General features: G+C 47.7%; 1 protein-coding gene across 1 annotated transcript in view; it reads right to left on the bottom strand.

Annotated features, from left to right (window-relative positions):
- Nucleotides 1-7,558: 7,558 nt before the first annotated feature.
- Nucleotides 7,559-24,441, bottom strand: part of LOC139057743 (uncharacterized) — a 60,826-nt gene continuing 43,943 nt past the window's right edge. The window contains exons 2-4 of the mRNA XM_070536495.1: nt 10,069-10,173; nt 8,426-9,730; nt 7,559-7,620 (exon numbers count right to left, since the gene is read on the bottom strand). Coding sequence (XP_070392596.1) covers nt 7,559-7,620; nt 8,426-9,730; nt 10,069-10,173 — 1,472 coding nt within the window. The remainder of the gene's footprint in view (nt 7,621-8,425; nt 9,731-10,068; nt 10,174-24,441) is intronic.

The raw sequence follows: 24,441 nt of genomic DNA, 5'->3' as shown, positions 1-24,441 counted from the left end.
TAGAGGGGTATCCTGAGTACCACAATGTATACTCTGACACCTTGGCAGGTTTCCGGTGTGGCCGTGCGTCAATTGACAATACATGACCTGGTAACGTACGGAGAGCACAAAAGCGGCAGTGAGCACCTCTGCACTGCTTTATTCCTCAACGTCAAAGGGGCTAGGACAAAACCACATACGAAGTGATCATCGACGTTGTGGAAGGGGTAGACGTGGTGGTCGAATGTTCAGCTGGATATCCAGTTATCTCTTCTGATCTCTTCCTGAGATATTTCTTTGTTAGCACCGAGGATGGCCCTACTACAGTGCGTTACACCTGCCGCGACGTCCTCCAAAGCGGTCTACTCATCCGTACGTTTCATTTAACGCGTCTTCTTCTTGAGCCCCTACAACGGACAGTTAAATTATCAATGTATGCGGATGATATGTGAATATGAGCCTCCGATATAACACGGCCTCAGGTACGTGCAACACACCAGAAGGCTACGACTCTAACGACAAACTATTTTCGCCATCAAGGCCACGAAATCTCTTACGAGAAATGCGCACCTGTGGCGCTTACGTGTAAGTCCGTGGCATAATCAGTGGGCGTACTACACACTATGGGAACACACATAAGCTTCTAAGTCTACTTTTTGATAACGACATCTCGTAGAGCGCTCACGTCGCGTACATGAAGAAGCGGCTAACAGGTATCCGTCATCTTCTCAAGTTCTTTGCCGGAAAGGATGGTAAATTTCTGGGAGTGCTGTGTTGTAGTTACATGGAGCTCTTTTTTTTTCTAGGCTTCTTGCTATATAGATTCTCCACCCTGACCAAGCCAAAAATTGCAAGCCCAAGTATGATCCAAGGTATTCAGGTTCAAGTTTTTCATATTGGTCGATGCCATTCTCAATGTGCATCAGCGGCGCGAACTATCACGATCTCTCGAAATTGCCTCCTCAGTTGGAGCACTAAGGACACACAAAAAAAATCTTTTCTGGACACCTTGTCGTTATTTAACTCCTCTACCGGCTAATAGACTGCGTACCTCGTTCTGCAAAGAGGTATCAGCTCAGAATGAGACCTTGCCATCTGGCTTGACGCCTGCAGTGCCACTTTTGACGCCTGCCTGGTGTGTCATTCAACCCCTTGTGCAGCTGTCTATACCTGGAGTCTACAAGAAAACAAATTTGACAGTGCCAGCTCTCAAACAGCTTACCATATGCTCCTCTTGTATGAAAGATACCGTGAGTACACGGACATATAGACCAACGGCGCGGTCCTATCAAACAGCTCAACCACAGTTGTTGCTATCCCAACGAAAGCCATCCCCATTGCTTGGTAATAACTTTATTGAATTGTCTGGCAGGTTTTCGGTTACCCGGGCTCAGTTCTCCCAAGACGGGACGTCGAGATGTTGTCTCAGTGCCACCTCATCAATTTTAAAAACATCTCACTGGACAACATCGACAGCCGCAGATATTCAGAATAGGGTTCGCCTGAGCTCATGGGTTGCACATAGCAGAACAGGTTTCTCGCATAGCAGGAAGGGACGAACACACAGGCCGGAGGGACGACGACCAGCGTGTGTCGTCGTCCTCTTCTGTCCGTGTCAGTGCGTCCTCCTCGAAACCATTTGTGCTAGCTTCAGAACTTGCCGCCCTTTGTGCCACGTTGCGCTACATTGATGACAAACGTCCACGCAAATGGTGAATTTTCTGTGACTCGAAGGTGGCAGTGCCGAGTTTATTGTGGACTACACGTCGGGCCACCCATGAACACTTGATGTTTGATATTGCAGAAGCGATATACCGCTCAACCCAGAAGGCACAGCCTGTCATAATTTAGTGGCTACCGAGCCATTGTGGAATATCGTTAATCAACGCACGGACGAAGCGGCTCGATTAGTTCACGGAGAAGCCCAATCTTTATCAATCCCGCTTTCAAGGACAGATGTTAGAAGAAGGCTTCGCATATTTGCACGCCAACGCACGACATCTGATTGGCATGGGTTAAACTTGGAATTGCAAGACTACATTCCCTGGATTTTGAATTAATACCATCAGACTGTCCGGAGACGCGACCCTCTTATGCTAACTGTGGCTGGACGTGGCATTAATCAAAGCCTACGCTTTTCGCATAGGAATGGCTGACACCAAAGTCTGTGGCCACTTTGGTGAAGAGGAAACCATCAGCCATATTCTATGCCACTGTACACAGTTTCGGGCAAAGAAACGTTCATTTACTTCCGTGCTTAGCAAGCTAGACGAGCGACCTCCGTCCGAAGAGACAATCCTCCAACGCAGACCTGACGCAGACTTTAATAGAAGGTTTTTAAAGCATGGGTGTCTATTCCTAACGCAATTATATGGGCACTCAAGGTACATTTCTGCTATCACCGTGATCTTCTGTAAAGAGTCCAAGAGCGATAACATCGGTGCCACGCGTCGTATTCTGTATGTGCGAGTGAAAGCGTGCGGTGAGCCGACGATGGAGGCGTAATTTCGCGCCCTCAAGGGAGGAAAGGGGGAGGAAGCGAGCCGTCTTCCGTCGCGCGCAACGCAGAGGGGGGAGAGGAGGGAGGGGGCATTTTACTTTGGCGACGGTTGCGTATGGGGCGGCCGCGCGGGCCCTATCTTGAAGGAGATCTGCTATGGCGATAGTGTAAGCCGGGGGCTGAAACGTTCGCGTGCCCTGTGTTCTCACCACTTCGCGTTAAAGCGAGAGGTAGCATGAAGGTCAATTCACTCCCTGCTTCGGTGAATGCCCTTAGTACTTCTTGCTTTGCTATGTTTGTTTCTTATTTTTCTGTCTCCCCTTCCTTTACCCCATACCTTCTCATTTATACCCCTTCCCCGCAACCCGCGCGCAGGGTAGCCAACTGGTGTTGTGCTTCTGGCTAATCGCCTTGCGTTTCCTTCCTCTTTTTACCTCTGCAGCAATTGAAATCAATTTTCGTGTCAAATTAAATAATGACACTTATTCCTATGATGTCAATCGTTTCCTTTCCGAAGGGAGTAGAACAAGGCTGAGCTTGTATTTTTTTCTTTCTGCTTCTCTCTCTTCAGTTGACAAATTCTGAGATGGTGCAAGGCTTGAAAGCGAGCAAATCGTTTCTTTCCTCGTGTACTTGCCTTCCATATTAAGAATTCTAGTAATTAATGGCGTAAATTTTAGGAAAACACTTTGAATTATCTCACTGTGTCAGTAGTTGCTCGTGCGATGAGATGTTGTCAAATAATGATCTTGGCTATCTGATCAAGCACTCACTAGGTACTTGCATAACACGGTGCCGTAAAAAAGTAGGCCTCGGTTTTCACCTGCTGGGAAGGAAGGCGGACCTCGAACGGCTTCAAGTGCCAGAACTGCCTGCGTAATGAGGACCCCTTGAAAGTTCAACAGTTTGTTCCAGCTTCAAATCCTGCCATGCTCAGACCATTTCTTTTTTCTTTCCTCACTTTGCGTTGAATGCGTTCAATCACTAGTATTCCCGACGCTTATATGCGTCCTTGCAACTCCATAACTGCTCCACGAAAGTGTGTAGATCAGCATGGTGGGTGAGGCACAAGATATGGAACTGCATGCCGCCGGCCGACACAGAACAACTCGTGTGGCTCTGCTCAACTTTCGTAGCTGCGTTCGACACAGGCTGCCTAAAAACTTCCCATCATCCTCGTTCCAAACGTGGGTACGATCCACTGCAGAATATAATCAACAAATGCGGACTGTCAGCATTGGGCTGGCTGATACACGATGGAAGGTTGGAGTAAAGTTTCATTCGTTCTCCGTCCTCGCTTCACCGTTGGATCTTGAAGCTTCTCGGATGATGATCGGCAGTTGTTGATCAAACGCAGGCAGGAAACGATGAGGTCAGATGTACAAGAAATATTTATAAGTAAACTTTTCTATATACATGGCAGGTAAAACAAATAAATTACAAAGTTGAACAATTGAGAAACAAAGTCTCACTCTTCTACTGTCTCAATGACTGTTAGAGCCCAGACTCGTTTTAACGTACATAGTACGGAGGCTCACTGATCTATCAGCAATCCTGATTTCAGCCAAGTCTGAGGGACAGCATGTCGTCCCGATTTTTATAGCCCAAATATACAAAGAAAAAAAAGGCGGTAGGTCCCTTGGCGCGTCCCACAGGTTCAGTCGCCAATCAGAGTCAACCGTTTGTTAAGCCACAACCCACAGGAATGGGCTTACTCTCAAAAATAAACATATTGGAAAACAATGCTCTTTTCCTTCTTCGCCAAAACTCCGTTGCCCTCTCATTTCTCCGTAGTTAGTGACAGGCTCAGCAAAACACGCCAGGCCCGAACAAGTTATCGCTAGACCGTTTCAAATCCCAACGGCGTCTAGGCCGCAAATGTCTCGGAAGCAGGGGCACCGGCACCACGAAGTGCCGCTGTACTCAAAGTTTGGCCGTGTGGGAGACGGATGACCCTCCTTGTCCTTCAAACTTGTTGTCTACAAGACAAAGTTCTCCGAGTGCGTGTTTCCAAGACGCCGTCGTCTGAATGAACTCTTTACGTGTGCACCGCATTCCTACAGCGTGCACGGTAAGGTGGCCTTCGACACCACGCAGGCAGTCGCACCCAACAACAAGGCTGGCGATTACGTTCCGGACGCGTAGCAGATTAGGTCCATGCTCACTGCATGTGGCACGGGGTCAGAGTTGCTAAGTCCTGCTTAACCTCGGCGGCGCCTCCAATTAGTCAGGCACGCGGGCGCCAGACCCACAATACCTTGTACAGCGGTCCGTTTCAAGGCTGGTCTGTGTGACCCGTCGGCGGACTGCCAACATCGTGCGCACAATACCGACTTCCAGGAATCGGCACTCGCCCGCCTGGCACCTGCCGCGACGCGTCACCCAACCCTGCGCGTTGCCTGTGACCCCACATAACACAGCAACTGGCGCCCCGCTGACATGGGGGGAAGTGAACCCCCTCTCTATACACAAAGCACGAGGCCGATTCGTGAGACTTAAGAACCCGAACAATCAGAGCGACCTTACACGTCCCTCCTAAAGAGTATACTGGGCTCACAATGTTCCCAGCTATACTACAAGAGCCCAAGGGCGCTTTATCGTAAGATTTAGGCTCTGAAGGTTCCGTCGTCAAAGAAAATTGACATACGCTGCCCAACACGGGTGCTGCGGAGTCCGTAAGGAACAGGAAAATGAACTGAAAGGACCACGTAAAAAAAACAATTTTCTCACAGCGATAAAAGAAAAGGGCGAAAGCTCAACACATTCATGACAGTGAGCATGCAAAAGAAACACTCATGTATGCACAGGAACACTCCAACGCACTGCACGGCACAACAGCAGCAAAGTAACATATGCAGGTTATATACATAGTATGTCCACAGTCTTATAACCCTCACACACATAGACGACAACAGCCACAGAAAGTTCCACCAAGGCTGAACTGTCCCACACACACATCCTTCGGGTGAACGGGAATATTCACGCCTGTCCCAGCTGGCATGGCTGTTTCTGTCTATCCTTTCTTTTCTGCTCTTTACTCGATTGGCTCCCATGAACGATTCGAGAGCCTTGACAATGCATCAGCATTGGCGTTACATGTTCCTTTCCGGTGACGCACCGTTACATTGTAGCGCTGTAGTGAAAGCGCCCATCTTGCTAACTTGGCCCCCTGCGGGGTGCTGGTTGTCAAATATGACAATGGGTTATGATCAGAGACAACATTCACCACTGCTCCGAAAAGCCAGTAGTCAAATTTCTTGAGTGCCCAAATAATAGCAAAGGCTTCTCTCTCTATAGTCGACCAGCGCGCCTGTGTCGGGTTAAAGCGATGGCTAGCAAAAGCGATCGGCTTTTCTTTTCCGTCCGCTGACATTTGAGCTAAACAGGCACCGGCCGCCGTCGCTGACGCATCAGTGAATAGCCAGTACGGCTGATGAGGCTCAGGCGTGTTCATGGCGACAGCCTGACAGCGAGCTAATTTCAGACTTTCGAACGCGCACTGCGCTTCTTCCGACCATGGAATTGAATTAGGAACCCCTCGCCTTGTCAAAGCTGTAAGCGGGCTCGCCACGTCGGCGTAGTTTGAGACATAGTCCCGATAATACCCACAAAGCCCCAACAGACTTCGCAACTCCTTCTTTGTGTGAGGTGGCACAAGGCCTTCTATGGCAGCTATCTTCTCAGGGTCTGGTGCATGAGTTCCAGAGCCAACTATGTGTCCTAAATAGCGGATATGAGTTTGCGCTACCTGACATTTTTCAGCGCTGGCTTTCAGCCCAGCATCACTTAGCAGTTTAAGCACTATGTCTACATGCTGCAGGTGTTCTTTCCAGGTATTTGAAAAGATTGCAATGTCATCTAGGTACGCTGACGCATAAGCTTGGTGCGCAGCCAGCAATGAATTAACCATCCGTTGAAAGGTAGCCGCAGAATTTTTCAGCCCAAATGGCATTACCTTCCATGCGTAGTGCCCATCATGTGTCACGAATGCCGTGAGATGTTCGCTTTGGGGTTCCATCGGTACCTGCCAGTATCCTCTCCTCAGATCAACGACTGTTATAAAATTCGAGTGACCAACTCTGAAGATCAGCTCCCGTGGATTGGTCATTGGAAAGGCATCTACCCTGGTCACGGCATTAAGCGTTCTATAATCGACGCACATGCGCACTGACCCGTCTTTCTTACCAACACACACAACCGGGTGCGCAAATTCGCTCTCCACCGGATATATCAGGCCCAACTCAAGAAGCTCTTTCACTTGCCTACTAACCTCTTTCTTTAATAGTTCAGGGACTTTGTAAGGAAACGTCCTCTTTGGTTTACATCCTTCCTCCAGTTCGATGCGGTGCCGCCCTACCTGTGCCCTCCCAGGTTTTCCGTCAAAGACGCAGCGATGTTTCTCAAATACCGCCTCGATTTCCGTGCGCGCATCTGAACCCAAATGAGCTAGCTTGTCTTCAGTTATTGGGTGCTCGCTCACTGAAGTGCATAGAGCTTGCGGCGCGTATTCCACCGCACCAAATTCTCCGTCTTCCTCGAACACCACCCCCACATGACTCACTCTAGCGTAGTACGGCCTGAGTCGGTTAGCGTGCACTACCGAAGTCTTTCTGTCATTTATTTGCAAGCGATATGAGTGTTCTCTCTCTCTCCCAATAACTGTGAAAGGACCCAACCATCTGGCAGCCATCTTGGTTGCCCGATCGGTGTCAAAGAGGAGTACTTGGTCCCCGACCTTAAATTCTTTAGTCCGTGCCCTCCTATTGTAAACTTCAGCATATTTGCTCTGGCGCTCGGTGCTTGTCAACTCAGCTACACTCGCGGCTAGTTCTAGTTGCTCCCTCAGCTGCTGCAAATAATTGGCAGGTTTCTCTCTCAGAGTTGAGGGCACCGCGATCTCACCCGTCCAAGTTTGCTGCAATATTGATAGGGGCCCATTTGGGTTTCTACCGTACAATAGCCTGAACGGCGCCACCCCGGTGGTATCATGCGGCACTTCGCGATAAGCCCACAGAACAAATGGGATGAGCTTGTCCCAGTTTCTTCGGTCCCGCTCCATTACATAATACAACATATTTTTCAGGACTCTGTTCCATCTCTCAACCACTCCATTGCTCTCAGGGTGTTCAGCAGTGGAGAACCTGGGTGAGCAAACCAGTTTTTCCAACATTAGCTGTGTCAGTTGAGCTTTAAAGTTCGTGCCTTGGTCTGAACAGATCGTTTCCGGCACTCCAGTACGGCTGAAAATCTCCAGTAAAGCCTCGCATGTGGCCCTCGCTGTCAGGGATCGGAGCGGCACTGCCTCAGGCCATCTCGTGCAAAGATCGACAAGACACAAAGCATATTTGTGGCCCCTCGCAGATGGCACCTCAATAGGCCCAATGATGTCCACATTGACCACCTGAAATGGATGCTCCGGTCGCGTAAGCGGAGTGATGGGGACTTTATCGCTCTGACGGCTATCTTAGCGTGTTTGACACTGGTGGCACGTCTGACAATGCCCAGCGATGTCCTTCTCCATTCCTGGCCAGAAGAAACTGTACTTTATCCGGAGCTTTGTCTTTTTCGGCCCTAAGTGTCCACCCCACAATGACTCATGCGCGAGCTGCAATACCTCATTGCGCTTTTCCTCTGGTAGGACCAGTTGTCTGACCTTGACTCCCGCTAAGGAATCTCAATGGTACAAAAGTCCATCTGACACGAACATGCCAGCTTTACCGTTTCTCGCATCATTCCAGGCCTTTTTCAGGCTTTCATCGGCAAGCTGAGCAGCTCGAAATTTCTCCCGCTGACTGGGCACCCTAGTGACATCTTGTATGAAACTATTCTCTTGCAATACGGGGATGTTGTCTGTCGTTTCTTCACAACTTACGACGTAGTCTGGCTCAGTGTTATCGACTATTTCGATTGATCGAACTCCAACGGAATTGGCTACCCGCGGAATACTTTCTCGTCCAAACTCGTCTTTTTCCTGCGCCTGTAGTAGCTCCCAATCTTCCTTTGACAACAGGCAGTCAACCCCCTTTGCAAGTTCGTCTGTAACCGCGCACACCAGATCGATCCTCTGCGGTTGTATCACAGCCCCCGGGCGATGCATACCTACGGGCAGCGTAGCTAAGTTAGCTAGAATGGTCTTTCCGAATGCCGACTCGAGCCTTACTGTTCCCGATAGCTCCTGTAAAACGACGAGCAACATGCTTTTACGGACGACCGTTATCTCACTACCTGTGTCCAATACAGCTTCCGTTGCTATATCCCCGCACATGATAGGGATTAGGTCCAGCTTTGACCTCCCTGAGCTAGCATATTGAGCTAAGATTTCTACTCTAGCGCTAAGCACCCTTTCTTGCTCTGGTAGACGTTCTTCAGTTACAACAGCAACCTTCTGTACCCTTTGTTTTTGCACAGTCGGTGCCTTCCCCTGTTGTTCTTTATTTGAAGCTTTCGGGCAGTCTCTGGCTAGGTGTCCCTGTATATGACACACGTGGCATTTTAAATTTGTCCTCTGCGGGCTAGCTAGTTTTGCTTGCTGCGTCAATGAGGCTGTTGCGGCTGGCTTAGTTGCTCGTCCTTTCCCCTTAGCTTGTTCGAAAGTCTCCAGCACTTTCGCCACCTCCACTGGCTTAAACCACTCTTCACCCTCCCGCAAAAGAACATATTCAAGGGCTTCTGAGCTTAGACTGGCTTTCATACGGTCAGCGACCATAAGCTCCGTCATAGCTTCTTTTGTGTTTGCATTGCGAGATTGAAGGTAATAGGCTAAATAAGTTCTAGCGTGGGACGCGAACTGAGCCCAAGTTTCCTCCTTTCGTTTAGATGCCTTTTCAAACCTACCCAAGTATTCAGCCGGCGTGAGCTTAAGTTCATCTAGTACCGCCTTCTTTACAGTCTCGTAATCCGTACATTCCTCATCATTGAGGCTACGCAAAAGATAACGGACCCGCTCAGTCAGGGCAGGCATGATCAAATGTACACGGCTGTGTTCTGGTACTTGAAAAGATGAAAACAACTTTTCAACCTCCTCAAACCATATCGGAACGTCAGCGTCACACGGCAACCGGTATGCCTTAAGCACTTTAGCACATTGCGCTATTCCATCCGTGATGTCACGGTGGCGATCGCTTCCTTCCGACACTGAAGGCGGCCTGCCCGACTGCTCAAGCTCCACTCTCCGTAGAGCAATGCGCTCGCACTCTAGCTGTAGGCGCACCTTTTCCAGCTCCAGCTCCAGGCGTCTCACCGCCATGGCCTCTGGATCTGTCGTGCTCGGAGCCTGTGAAGCGCCTTGCGTCTGACTATCCATTTCAGTATCCGACGTCTCAGACTCGGTCTCTCCGATGCGTTGTAGTTCCTGCCGTCTCTGACCCTCTCTTTGTTCAGATGCCGTATCAATGTTTACGTTAGCCTCACTCGCATTTGCTGTTCTGCGCGTGAACACCATTAACCTCACTGAACAACAGCCATGCCAACCAAGACAAAACGCAAGGAATCCCGCTCACCCGTTGCTGCTGGGGGCGCCGCCTGACGTCCTTGTCCAGATGAATTGCAACCCTTGCGGAATTCGCTGGTGGTCCTCTGATTTCTTGCGCCTGGCTCGCTGCTCGTTGCTCGTTGTGGGGCTTGCCGATTCTGTCGTGCTGCGCCAGTAAAGTTTCGTTCGTTCTCCGTCCTCTCTTCACCGTTGGATCTTGAAGCTTCTCGGATGATGATCGGCAGTTGTTGATCAAACGCAGGCAGGAAACGATGAGGTCAGATGTACAAGAAATATTTATAAGTAAACTTTTCTATATACATGGCAGGTAAAACAAATACATTACAAAGTTGAACAATTGAGAAACAAAGTCTCACTCTTCTACTGTCTCAATGACTGTTAGAGCCCAGACTCGTTTTAACGTACATAGTACGGAGGCTCACTGATCTATCAGCAATCCTGATTTCAGCCAAGTCTGAGGGACAGCATGTCGTCCCGATTTTTATAGCCCAAATATACAAAGAAAAAAAAGGCGGTAGGTCCCTTGGCGCGTCCCACAGGTTCAGTCGCCAATCAGAGTCAACCGTTTGTTAAGCCACAACCCACAGGAATGGGCTTACTCTCAAAAATAAACATATTGGAAAACAATGCTCTTTTCCTTCTTCGCCAAAACTCCGTTGCCCTCTCATTTCTCCGTAGTTAGTGACAGGCTCAGCAAAACACGCCAGGCCCGAACAAGTTATCGCTAGACCGTTTCAAATCCCAACGGCGTCTAGGCCGCAAATGTCTCGGAAGCAGGGGCACCGGCACCACGAAGTGCCGCTGTACTCAAAGTTTGGCCGTGTGGGAGACGGATGACCCTCCTTGTCCTTCAAACTTATTGTCTACAAGACAAAGTTCTCCGAGTGCGTGTTTCCAAGACGCCGTCGTCTGAATGAACTCTTTACGTGTGCACCGCATTCCTACAGCGTGCACGGTAAGGTGGCCTTCGACACCACGCAGGCAGTCGCACCCAACAACAAGGCTGGCGATTACGTTCCGGACGCGTAGCAGATTAGGTCCATGCTCACTGCATGTGGCACGGGGTCAGAGTTACTAAGTCCTGCTTAACCTCGGCGGCGCCTCCAATTAGTCAGGCACGCGGGCGCCAGACCCACAATACCTTGTACAGCGGTCCGTTTCAAGGCTGGTCTGTGTGACCCGTCGGCGGACTGCCAACATCGTGCGCACAATACCGACTTCCAGGAATCGGCACTCGCCCGCCTGGCACCTGCCGCGACGCGTCACCCAACCCTGCGCGTTGCCTGTGACCCCACATAACACAGCAACTGGCGCCCCGCTGACATGGGGGGAAGTGAACCCCCTCTCTATACACAAAGCACGTGGCCGATTCGTGAGACTTAAGAACCCGAACAATCAGAGCGACCTTACAGTTGGGCCTCATTTACCGACCTTAATGTGCCACGCCTTAAAGCTCTACTGAAAATAGTCTAAACTGGTGTCTAAAATCCACCGGCCTATCAAAATGATCGAAACTAAACGACCCAAATCTTGTTTGGGTTAACGAGGTATCAGCTGTAGCAGCGGCTGCTGATGACTCGAGCACAGTTTCGTCACTTGTGACGTTCTTCTCAGAAGAATGAAGGCGATATAGGATATCTGTCGAAGAAGGTTGTTGTTTTGACGTATATGCGCAGAGAACTACGACACTTGTGTAAATATATGTAGGGTTTCTATACCTCTTGCATCACATTGACAAACCACCTTTTCTTTTTTCCATCATACTAAAAGAGAGAGATACATTTCTTTGCTGCGTGCTCCTCCTTGGAATGATGGTAATCTGAAACTGAGCTGTGATAGTGGAAAGTTGGGCGAGTTTGGGATGTATTTCAATCTCCCATGATGGATGTTTGAAATGGGAAATTGGCCAGCAATAAGCACGTACTCAGTGACAGGCACTCGGCGGCCCAAATTGTTTGATCTGCAAGACTGCAGCCAGAAGCAAGTTGTGTATCCGGGCACATATCCAATGGCATTCAATGACCCGCACCCAGTGGCTCAATTTGTTTTTTTACTCGGACAGGCAGCACCTCTCTAAGGGGGGATAAAAGGGGAAGGAACACTTTCAAACAATAACACTTACGATGAAGGTGTAGACGCTGTCCATAGCCTATAGCGAGTTTTCGAAAGTGGATCGCTGCGCGGGTGAAGAGCCTCCATAATAAGTAACGAAAAGTGTCTTACACGTGCTATACATACCGCAAGCGCAACCCTCCCAATGCCTAATGTTGGGAATGTTATCACTGAGGTCGACCTGTTAAGATACAAGGTGCCAGCAATTCGTCTCAATCCGTCAAAGGACGGATTGAGACGAATTACGGGCTGCGCGACATCTTTTCCCGGCCAAAGAAACCAAGCGGCAATTACGTTGTCGTAGCACTATCCACTATTCCGTCTTCTGATCGGGCACAGAACGACGAAGGCCGTTTTGCGTAGGTTCAAATGGTAATGAATGCGGCAGGCAGTTGAAGAAGACACCAGGGGGACGCCGTCGGGAACGCGTGTGATCGTCGGTTGTTACCATGTCGTGTGTCCTGCTTTCACGCTGTATAGCACTAGCGTCACGAGCAGCAGAGCGTTGAAGAACCTTTCATCCGCTCAAGAAATAGATTCCGGGGCGCAGGGTAAACGATGGCAACCGGTAGGGCGCAGGAAAGAAGAATGACGCCGCTACGTTCTGCCATTGCCGTTGGGCTGAATTGGCATTCATGTTTTCCTTAACAGTGAAAACATGAATCTTCAGAAACAAACGTTCACATACATTTCTCTTCTTCTAACATATAGCTCACATATATAACCTTTGCTTACCTCAAGGAACATTTTCGGAGTAAATGCAACTCGCCAAAGTGAGTGTATTGTACGATGAAAGAAGTAGGAATGATTTTTTTAAATTTTAGACCCAAGTCCATACTGCCCGTTTTCTCAAAAGGATTCGAAAAAATGGTTCTTACTAGAATAACGAATTTTAGCAAGCACTGCAATATCATTCACGGCGCGCAGTACGGCTTCCGGAAGTATCGATCAACAGAAATGGCACTGCTAGAAGAAAAAGAATTTATCCTGCAATAGCTCGAAAATAAATAAGTAGCCCTTGGAATATGCGTGGATTTTACAAAAGCTTTCCATTATTTAAATCACTCCATCCTGCTAAAGAAAACTTGAAACGCGCAGATTCCAGGTAATGGTTCTATCGCTTCTGACGTCCTACATTGAGCGCAAGCAGTACGGTATTTAAATGGCTACTCTTCTAATATATTGCCCATTTCTGCCAGCGTCCCTCAAGGGAGTATTCTGGAGCCATTTCTGTTTAACTTGTGTTTGAATGACACTGTTAACGTCGATCCGATGGGGAAATTTGTCATTTACGCTGATGATGTCCCACTGTTATTCTCTGCAGGAAGTATGGATGAGCTAATTATGAGAGCGAACAGAACGCTTGCGGAATTAGATACATGGACACAACTTAACAAATTGAAAACAAACGTTAGTAAAACGAAGGCTGTCATATACCGTGCAAAAAACAAGTAGATTAACATTACCTCAGGCACTGTGCTTCACAACTCAAAGAGAGAAATAGCAAGTGCATTGGAGTCTATTTTAGTGAAAATATGACCTCGGACATCCATATCGACCACGTTGTGTCAAAACTGTCTCACATCGTTGGTCTGACACACGCCAACAGATATATTCTACCGCCAAAAGATAAGTTTCTATTGTACAATGCACTATTCTACTCACATATGAAATATTGCCAATTAGTTTGAGGGAATACAATGCAAGGTAATTTGCAAATAATCATGATATTGCAGAAGAAAATCTTAAGAAATGAGTCATCCATGAGTCATCCTTCCCGCCCTCTGTTCTTGAAGTACTGTATAATGAAGATAGACGAGCTATATCTGCATTGCTTGTGTTTCCGTTATAAGCTTGAAGTAAAATACAACAGCTATTCCCTACTACGGTTGGCATCACTTTCGAAAAGGACATCTTATGAGAGTTGAAGCACACAGCCATGTCTAATCAAAACGAGCAGAACCGGATACGGACAACGAATGGTAAACAGAATGCTATCGCATTTGTTAAATTTCTGCCGTAACAACGGATTCACTCCCGAAACAGCGTCAAAGCAGGAACAAATATTGTTTTTCTGTGGCACAACTCCTTTCTCATGACATAATTTCATGTGGTTTCTCATCTCTGCGCATGTACGCTATACGCACTGCAAAGTAACAATGTGCTGTTCGTACTACATAACGTGTACCCTTTTTTTTTTCGTCATTTCCTTCATAGTGTAGCACTTCTTACTTGCACTTTTTCATGTTTATACGTTTTCCTTTCACATTGATGTTTCACCCAGTTTAAAAACTTTTTATTTATAGACTCAGTTATTCTCACTGTTGTGGTTTAGTTGTGGTTTTTATGTTGCTATGCCAAAAGTGTTCTGTTTCTTGTATTTTGTACTCCGGATTTGGGAACCAGTCAAGCTGACTTGTCAGCTTTCTTTCCCGCACTCCCTCGCTTCATGAGTGCAATAAAGGATATTATTATTATTATTATTATTATTATTATTATTATTATTATTATTATTATTATTATTATTATTATTATTATTATTATTATTATTATCCATACTGCATCACTCTAAATGTTCAAACAATGGTCACACCAATGACCGAGACAAGAGTCCATTTGTTAGCCCCTCCCGTGCCTTTGCGTCGTGAACAGGAGGCAGGAAGTTCCGGTGAAACGTCGCCAAACAGCGTGCTTCACGAGCTTCACTCGTGCTTCGAGTGGCAAATCGAAGAGAAGTTTCAATTGAGAAGTCATGGCACCCCAGGAAGGGATGGGCCACTCCAAACTGGTGTCGCGAAGAAGGCGTAGAGCGTGATACATCGCGGTGCACATGAGATCAGTTACTCTCTTAATAAACGATCCTAATGTGAAACAACGGAGGCAGTACGAAATCAGGCAGTTTTGGAAAAACAGCCCACGGAATGGATTAAGAAATTCGGACTCCACAAGTGATGAGTATCGAATGAAAGGGACTATTGCAGCCGTGCAATAGAAGATGCAGACAAAATATTAATTGTTACCTCACCCCGAGTATCCCCTCATCCACAAACCATGGCTACATAGTATCGGAACTCTGCAAACGCAGTTGAGATACGGAAAGCAGAATTAAAGATCGCACCGTGACTGGAACGATAACCATTTCTTTTGTCAGAGCATGAGACGCGTTGCCTTACGACGGTACTCTTTCGCGGTAGTATACTATTTCCTGAGGTCTGTAAGAATCTTACGTCGAAACAATGCTAGCACACATTTTAAGAGACACCTTTACCGAAAAGTGGAACAACATCCGTGATTGAGAATGCACTAAACCAAATCGTAAAGCCTGAAGGCTTTTCGTACACATCAGACGTGCGTTCACTCCGGTCGACTCACGCGGCAATTAAAATGAGTACAAGTAAACGCAACATACAAGTTATCGCTGCCGAGGCTTCCTAGAAATCGATTGAGATTGGAGAGGTCGTTCGTGGCTAAACGGGTGAGAAGATATGATCTGGTCTGATCTTCATCGGCGCTGCAGGGGAACCGATGGAAGAGACTTGGATTTCACAGGTGAAAGTATATTCGAGCCTACGCCCGACCTAGCCCCCGAACGACCCCCCCCCCCCCCCCCTTCTTTCTGAAGGTCACCCTTGGTAACTTGTAGGAAAGAGCTATTGAAACGAGCTTAAACCTCGGCACTTGGTCACCTGTTAGTCAGCCGTCATTTCTGGCGAGAGCGACCTTCTCCTTGCTCTGCCCGGACGCACGTCTCCCCGATCGTCGAAGGTCGCGTCCTCCCAGGCTTTTCGGTGCTTCCTCGTATCGTTATTTAGCTTTGCGCAGTGACGCGCAGTCGTGGAGAGCGAGCATGACAAGAATGCCAGTTGGTTTATTTCGCAAATGGCTCGCACTCGCCATTTGAGCAAGCGCGCTGGGAAAGCAATGACCTATACTCATTTCAGATGCTTGCGGGAATCTCTAAGCAGTTGGTTTTCCCGTTGCCATAGTACCTCTTCTTCACAAGGTGTACCCCGAAATTCAGACAACTAATGCATGCGCACTATGCAATGATTTAGCGAATTTACCTCACATGCTCTGGCGATGTCCCGCGTTACACAGCGATAGAAACAACACTTCTTCACGTTGGGATGCGGTCCTACACAGCCCCAGCCTCGAAGAACAGTTATGGGCTGTCCAACGGGCCCGCGACGCGGCGGAGAGACTCGGCCTCTCTGTCCCGACGTGGGAGCGGCCCGCTGCGCGCTAGTGCACGCCCTAAATGACCCTAATAAAGTTTTTCATCCATCCATCCATCCATAGTACCTCTCGCCCACTTTGACATTCCATCGCTGCAGTAAGAAACTGCTCATCCATAAGTGCCTACATTGTGTACCCATTGCTGAAAGAAAGTCAGGTCACCTCGAGCACATTTCAGCTAGTATCATAATATGCCATTACTCGCGCTCCCACTTCTGACTAGAACGAGACGAAGCGTTGGCTTCTGATCAATTGTAGTATTTCTGCGACAATCATTTAGCCATTTGACGCTTGCTTTTAATCTGTTTCACTGCGTTAGGATTTTCCACTCCAATCACTAGTACTGGCTTCCGCATGTAGGGCTTGTACGTCAAGCGCTACACTGCGTTTTTCATGCACTTCTGCTTGTCCCTGCCTGATAGCGGAAACCTTTCCGTTTAGGAAACGTTTCCGAAGCAGAGATCATATAAAACCTGATAACATATTCTTGGGATACAGTATATTGAAGCTGCATTTCCTCAAGCTGGATACGGAAATGAAGCTGCCTCTCCGAAGACACCGTTTGAAAGGGACCGGTGTAGCCTATTTTTTCTTCTTCCGTCGCTTCTTACCGCCTTAATGGCGAGCTTCCCAAACAAGTGCCACAGCTCGTGCGCCAACAGTCTGTTCGTTGGAATGGAAGGCAGCTATTGTGGGTGTCACTAACCGACAATCACCTCGAAACAGCATCGCAGATGTCATTTAGGTGGCATAGCAATAGAAAAGAGGTTTCTGCAAGTAGGTATTTAGTTTAAAGACAACGTATTCTAATAACATACATGCTTATTTTTCAGCTGACCACGCACAATAACGCTTTGTTTAGAAGAATGGCTCGTCGATATCGTGAATGACTGCGCGATCTTGTATGTCAATGACGCATGACCGAACGAAGCTGCTAGGTGCGTCCAGCGTCTTCCTATGAACATCTTATAGCTGTATTTCGTTTTATTCGCAGAGTTGTCAGTGGTGCCTGAAGAATACGCCATCGTTTACATGCGGCATCACTCTCCTGGCATTGAGGAACAGAGGTCACACCGTCGAACTGTATACGTGGTTTGTTTTGGGGTGCACGCAAAAGAGCAACGAACGCCTTTCGTACAGCGGCCGTACGACTGCGCTGTCCACTCAACTATCTCTCCTCCCCGACTGCGTATCATTTCCGCTTGTCCCTCTCGCGTGCCTTCTATACCTCCTCTCAGCTGATTCGAATCAGCAGAACACGCCAGCTTCGAGGGCGACGTCGTTGCTGACGCTTTTCTCGCAGATAAGATTGATTTGGCGATAAAGGGAGATCCACGTGAGCCTGAGCACGCTCCCTCCAGTCTACGTACCTTAGATATGACCCCCCTTTTGCGTTGTTCTTCCTTCCCTGGTGTGCAAAAAAATGGATGGCAGCGTAAACAGTCAATTAACGATCGATTTATTTCAGGTTGTCACCGTGGTCGATCTCACGTGGAGTTCCTTGTGACTGATGGTGCCTGCATCAACCTGCATCACGGGAAGAAATTGACGTCAATAGGGCCAAGCCGCCAGGAAGAAATCTGAGGCAGGATCTTAGACAAAAAAAAAAAACAGCGCGAATTGCACAGCACAAAGAAAGAGGAACTGTGTGTTGCGTACGTCGCCGTAATTTTTGCAAGCTGTACAACGTGTACCAAATAGCCCAGTTTTCTTTTCTACTCAGGCAGGATATTGGCAATATTTAGTTTCTTTGGCGTCTTTCTGAAAAGCACAATAAAGATCTACACTTGTTCAGTAGGGTGGTAAAGTATTTTTTCTAAACGCTGTGTTCACTCATTTGGCTGAAAAAGCTTCGTTCTTAGCTCAGAAATTAATTTTTGAATCTCGTGTGTAGCCATCGGGGCTGGTAAGTCGGTATGGCGTCGCGAATGCCATATATTTATTTTCCCAAATTTAGGCCCTCTTTGCCAGCAGAAAGAGCTTTTTAAACTTTCTGTGCCCAGTATCTGCTTTCTTTGGAATTCGATGCTGTTCCATCTTACCAATAGACCCAACTTACTAACCTGCCTAAATGCTGCCAATATTTATGACGTCAGGAGGAGCTCGTCCGGAACCTCGTGGGTGGCGTTGCTACCATCTTTCACTTTAGCGCCTTCTTTTTTTTTTCAGTGTCCGAACCTCGTGTGGAAGCAGGAGCGCTCGCTCTTAGTTTGCGGAAGCGTTATTATTCCTTCTTGTGACCGTTCTGACTTGGGAACTGATATTTGAGGAAAGCACCCAGCTAATGAGACCGAGCACACCGACCCTCACCAGATGGCAGGGACTAAGCAGTAGCCTTCTTGGTGAAAACTTTTTACATAGGGAGAAATAATGGTAACCTTTTTTTTTTCGAGCGAAGTCTCCAGGGCGCGCCCCTAGGCAATCCACGTTTAGGGAAAAAATTATGACGGTGGTGATGACTTGGTAGGATTTCGGTCTTTTTATGCTTCAATTCTTTCTATGCGAAATTGTAGAGAGAGGGAGATAAAACATCTTTATTTAAACACCTCTGCTGGGTTCGAAAGGGGAACGAAAGGGCCAGGGAATCAGTCCCGTAAAGCTCCCCTTTCCTTCAGACGCAGTCCAGGCCTTGAACCGTGGCGGCATCTTCCGTCAGCCATACAGCCCAAAGCTGGTCTCGGCGTTCACCGAGTAGTATAGCCTCCCACTGCTGATGTGTTTTTATTTTAGTATATTGTGGTTTACGCTGTGTCTGATATTGTTTCGGGCTGATGGACATGCCCGTATAATGTGATCAAAGTCTGCACGTGGATTATTGCGTGTCTTACAGTGTCATGAGTCTGCTTCTGGGTATATTCAGTGCGTGAGTAGGGGTATGGGGAAGGTGCTTATTTCTAGAAGCCTCAACGTGGTTTCTTTATGTTTCTTTAATGATTTGTCAGAAAGAGGGTATTTGTAGTGAGCATTTCGATAGTATTCGAAGATAGCTCCGTAACTAGTCATCCGGTCTCCCCCTTGTTCGTGTTGGGAAACTGTCCTTTCTTGATCTGGTTCTGGTTCTGGGGGGGCGTAGTTCCGTTCGGGTCTTTTCGGGGATTTGTTGTTTGGAGAGTGGTGGGTGACGCATATGATTCTCCCGGTTGATACTTGCTCGGGCGGTGTCGTGCGCAGTGTTGTTGCCAATCACCCCTGCATGGCATGGCATCCAAGTCAGTCCAACAGTTCTTCTGAGGGTAGGATATGTTTCAGTGAGAATTCAATATGCTTGAGATGATATACGTCCCTTGGTGTAATTAATTACGGCTGCTTTGCAGCCCCTTCTCCTTCTTCTGCGTGTTTGGTACGTATGGTGCTAGTTATTGCGATATCCATTTTTGTACCTATAAACCCTGCCAGAGTCATGGCTGGTTCTGGCGAAAAAAAAATTAAATTATGGGGTTTTACGTGCCAAAACCACTTTCTGATTATGAGGCACGCCGTAGTGGAGGACTGCAGAAATTTCGACCACCTGGGGTTCTTTAACGTGCACCTAAATCTAAGTACACGGGTGTTTTCGCATTTCGCCCCCATCGAAATGCGGCCGCCGTGGCCGAGATTCGATCCCGCGACCTCGTGCTCAGCAGCCCAACACCAGGTTCTGGCGAATACTTTGCAACATCTACACAAGCCAAACGTTCAGCGTCTTTGAGCATATTGTCGAACATTTTGGCTCTTGCTTTCTGTCCTTCTATGTTATGGTTCGGGTGCATGTTTCTTACGGTGGGGGAGAGGAATGGGGGAGGGGTTTATGAAAGTATTCCTGATGTCCGATGGAATAGTTCTCTTTTTTCAATTCGCATCTGGTATTGCATTTCCTGCTTCTTCGGCGTTTTCTGTCCTTTCTTCGTGTGTGTTAGGCGTTCATAGTGTGATGTTCTCTGTGTTTCTATAATTTCGTCCAGTGTATCGCGTAAGCGTAGGCCTGATAGCTTTTTCTTTGCTGTGGAAGGAAGACGAAGAAGTGGCTCTTGTGTGGAACCCCGTTTTTTTCTACTGCTCCCATTTTGCGAGTATTTTTGCGTGTTTTCGGGAGGCGCCGCTTGCCCCTGTGAGACTCAAATGTTTTCACCATGTGTCGGTTGCGTTCATTGTCTCCGGACATACTGATGCACCTCCCGCCTGGATTACCAAGACGTGAACAGACCATGCTCTACCGCCTGTAGCTAGGCGTTGCCTTTACAAACGCCTATGCTTTCCTCATAGGAATGGCCAACAGCCCCACGTGCGACACATGTAACATCGACGAGACGCTCGCACACATTATCTGTGTCTGCCCGCGATACAGTGCTGCGAGACAAGTGATGTGCAGAGTGCTGGACCAGTTGGACAATCGTCCACATTCAGAACTAAAAGCTTTAGGCCAATGCTCCGAAAGAACATCCGCGTTGAAGGCCTTACTCCCGCTGGTAAGGTTCTTGCGGTCTACGGGGCTTCACGACAGACTCTAAGAATGCCGCCCCTTACCGCTCTGTAGTATAGGCGCTTTGTTCGTGCTCGTCTCCCTTTCTATCTCCCCCTCCCACTCTGTTTCTCTTTTTATCCCCTTTAACCCTTCCCCCTGCGCAGGGTAGCCAACCGGAACTACCTCTCTTTAACCTCCCTGCCTTTCTCTGCATTATTTTTTCTCTCTCTCTTTGCTGTGCTTAGAGGAAAGTCTAATGTTTGTTTTAATGCTTTCCTTATCATTATCTGAATCACGTGCTTCTCCGTATGCGTGAAAATAATAGAAAATGGCGCACAATACGCTATACGGGAGATAATGTAGGTTTCTACCAGTCGAACGATATTGCTCTCTTTCATGCCGGTGTCTCTAGTAACAATTCTTGAAATAAACCTGCACACCTGAACCGCGTATGATTTTAAGCGTTGGATTGTTGAAGTTTTTTTTAGTTACTTTGCATGTACAATCCCCGTACCCTTAGGCAGGAGACCTGGGGTATGGGTACGCCTTTCATTTCCAAGGTGCTTCCCTGTAGGTCAGAGGCTTGCGATTTTCTTTTATAGTTTGGTTTAATGAGTAGGAGCTCAGATTTCTCCGGGGAACAAGCGAGTCCTCTCGGCCTCTCGGCTCTACGTATGTCGTGATTGCATTTATTGCTTCCTGCAGAGTTTCTTTATTTCGCCACCACTGCCACCCGTTCCCCATAGCGTTATATCAACCGCATATAAGCTGTAGTGTAGAAAAAAGTACCAGCAGCTCGTCATTCGGAGTGGCAACGTCGACGTCATAAATGAGGCCCGCAGTGCCATCGCCTCCTGTGCCCTCGCACCTTTAAATTGTCGATACCAGTTATATTACGTAGGCCTTGTATGGCGCTGCGATGTCACACATCAACTGTGGGGACATTTTTTCGCCAGTTTATTCTCACGTCTTTCATCTCATTTGGTGTGGTTCTCCAGAGCAACGAAGGGAGGACGTGCCTGTTCAGGAGCCGCAAATTTGTCGCCGGGTCCACGGGCATGAAGAGCACAGTGTGCGACCAGCGCTGTGGTGTGCTCTTCATGGTAGAAGCACTTGGCGACGAAGATGCCTGCAGTAGTCTTCTTTTTCCTGATCTGCTCATCGCGACCTAGATGTCATCGTCCGACGAAGCGTGGCTGTCTGAGCGTAACTCAGTGGCCTCGCTGTCTGTATCGCTTGACGCACTTCCACGTTTCCTGGACGTTATCCGACCTGATGGCTGCCCATAGCCGCAAGAAGGGAGTGGCAGCTCCCAGAAATGCAAGGAAACAAAGCGAACAAAAGCAGAGACAGAAATAGAAGCGCGAAGGTCAATTAGCTCGCTACTGCGGGCGCTATCTTTAAAGCAATCATCTTACCTGACGGAAGTACAGATGAATGGACGGACGGATAGACGGGCTTCCTCGTTCAGTAGGCATAGATGTGCTTATGCATTTAAAATAGCCTGATGGCGAGCATACACAAGATATTAATTGCTGGAAAATAATTTCTTATTTTTAGTGCCCCTTCGCAAGTGATCTTCACGGACAACCTTGCATATTCTGGCCAGGCTAACGTACATAAAATTGGCGAGAAGTGCTAGTTTCAGTGCCAATTTCGTGATTGGCCTGCGTACATAAGCCTATTTTGTAAGCGTAATCGCGCATACTGCATGAGGGCCTTGGCTTTGTAAAGAAATTGCTTCTGTCTCTTACGTAGTGAAGGTGCAGAGGAACAGGCGTATCGGAACATGTATGAGTTCTTTGCCTCGGTGAATATCATGGAAACTAAAGTTTGAACGCATAGGGAACTAAAAATCACTTTCTGGCTCATGCATACTCGTCACAACAAAACAAGCATGACGGGAAAAAAACGGCCAGCGTGTGACACATTAGTAATTGGTATATGCACGCAATAATACGCAAGCGTGTATAATACGCGCGCAATAATAATACGGACGCACGTATACGCACGCAAGATATTCAATCGGCGCCTTGAAACGAAGCGTAATTTTGTAAATTACGGCGCCTCATTCCAATAATCATCGTATGCTTCGTATGCTTCCTCAATGATGACCTCCTTTTAGTTCTGGCTCCAAAAGCCTTCAATAACACTGCACTGAAATGATCATAAGGGCCAAGCGCTTTCGCTTGGCTGTCGTCCCGCCTTTCTTTCTTTCTTAGCTTCTTTCTTTCTTTCTTTCTTTCTTTCTTTCTTTCTTTCTTTCTTTCTTTCTTTCTTTCTTTCTTTCTTTCTTTCCTTCCTTCCTTCCTCCGCGCGCTCCCGGAGAAATGACCATGAAGCGGAGACATGTTTACGATGCTCCCAGGAGCTGCTCGAATAAGCATGCCGTCTTCTCCCATGCGTCATACCTTCATCGAGGTCCTCCATCCATCGAGGAAGTCGTTCGCCACGGTCGAAGTCAGCGGAGCGCGCAGATCGCTAAGGCGACGTCGGCCTCATTAGGCGTCACCTCCGGTTACATCGAGGTCGCCGGTTCAATACCTTGAAGCAGTAACTTGAGTATAAAACTTGGGAGAAACGGGATGTTGGTTCTTTGGTGTGTGACGAATTTATTGTGGAAAACGCTCCTATGTACTTGAAGAAATAGAGGGGGAGGGAGGGATGTGGTGTTTCAAAACGTCTTTCCCTTAGGCTGCCGGTGTTCTCTCACCCAAAAGATGAATGCACTCTTCACAAGATTGTCTCTTCCCCATAAGAGATGCTCCGTAGATTGACATGTCTTTAATCATAACGCACTCACCATGCCAATAGGACTCCAACTCAATCAGCGAATGCAAATGACGGGGGAAGGAAGAGTAATGTAGATGGTAAATTATGAATGGGAGCCCTCAGACGCCGACGTCGGATACAGCCGTACGTGGGCGAGTAAACAAACCTAAACGTCATAAAGACGTCACTCCCTGTACACGAACAAAATGAGGGACGAAGACCAGCTAAATTGCTTTCTCTTCATTCGTTCATGTGTTCGTTCGCTTGTTTCTTAAGATTTAGCATACGAGCATTTTTTTAATGCGAGGCCTACCGTATGCGCGCATAAATGTCACTCACGTCACGGTGAACGTTCTTAGTCAGATACTGAAAGTCAAAAATACGCTTTTCGGCGTGTTTCCTTGTGGTCATTACGCCTAGTGTAAGACAAATAGAGGGCGCTTCCAAGGCGCCACAGCGCTTTGCTGGAGTTGAAGCTCGACTCACCAAAACTGTGCCGTCTTCATAAGGCGAGCTGCTTCCTGCACTTGAGTTCAAGTGCAGTTATTGTTTATACCATTTCAACTGCTCTGGCCTAAGCAATACGCTCCCCCCTCCCCCCCCCCACACACACACACTTTAGCAGTAGTAGTAGCAGTGATTTTTAAGATGAAAGGAAGAGAAAAGTGCAGTGCCGTAACTGTCTCTCAAGGGAGGGCACCTCAACAGCGCTGCACGGGGTAAGGGGAGTGGGGAGAAAAAGATGAGAGAGAGAATGAAAGAGGGCGAAAAAAAAACAAGAAGATCATTGCTACGCCACCGATTCGCTTGGCTTCGACTACGTATTTGCTTTTCTCTTGCTGTTTTTCTTTACTTAATTTTTTTAATAATCTACAGTTTTTCTTTTGTTCAATATTTCAGCATGAAGGC

The sequence above is a fragment of the Dermacentor albipictus genome, chromosome 3, assembly GCF_038994185.2.
Source record: "Dermacentor albipictus isolate Rhodes 1998 colony chromosome 3, USDA_Dalb.pri_finalv2, whole genome shotgun sequence".
Classification (NCBI taxonomy): Eukaryota; Metazoa; Arthropoda; class Arachnida; order Ixodida; family Ixodidae; genus Dermacentor; species Dermacentor albipictus.
The sequence above is the reverse complement of the archived record's forward strand: the minus strand, read 5'-3'. Positions and strand labels throughout refer to the sequence as shown.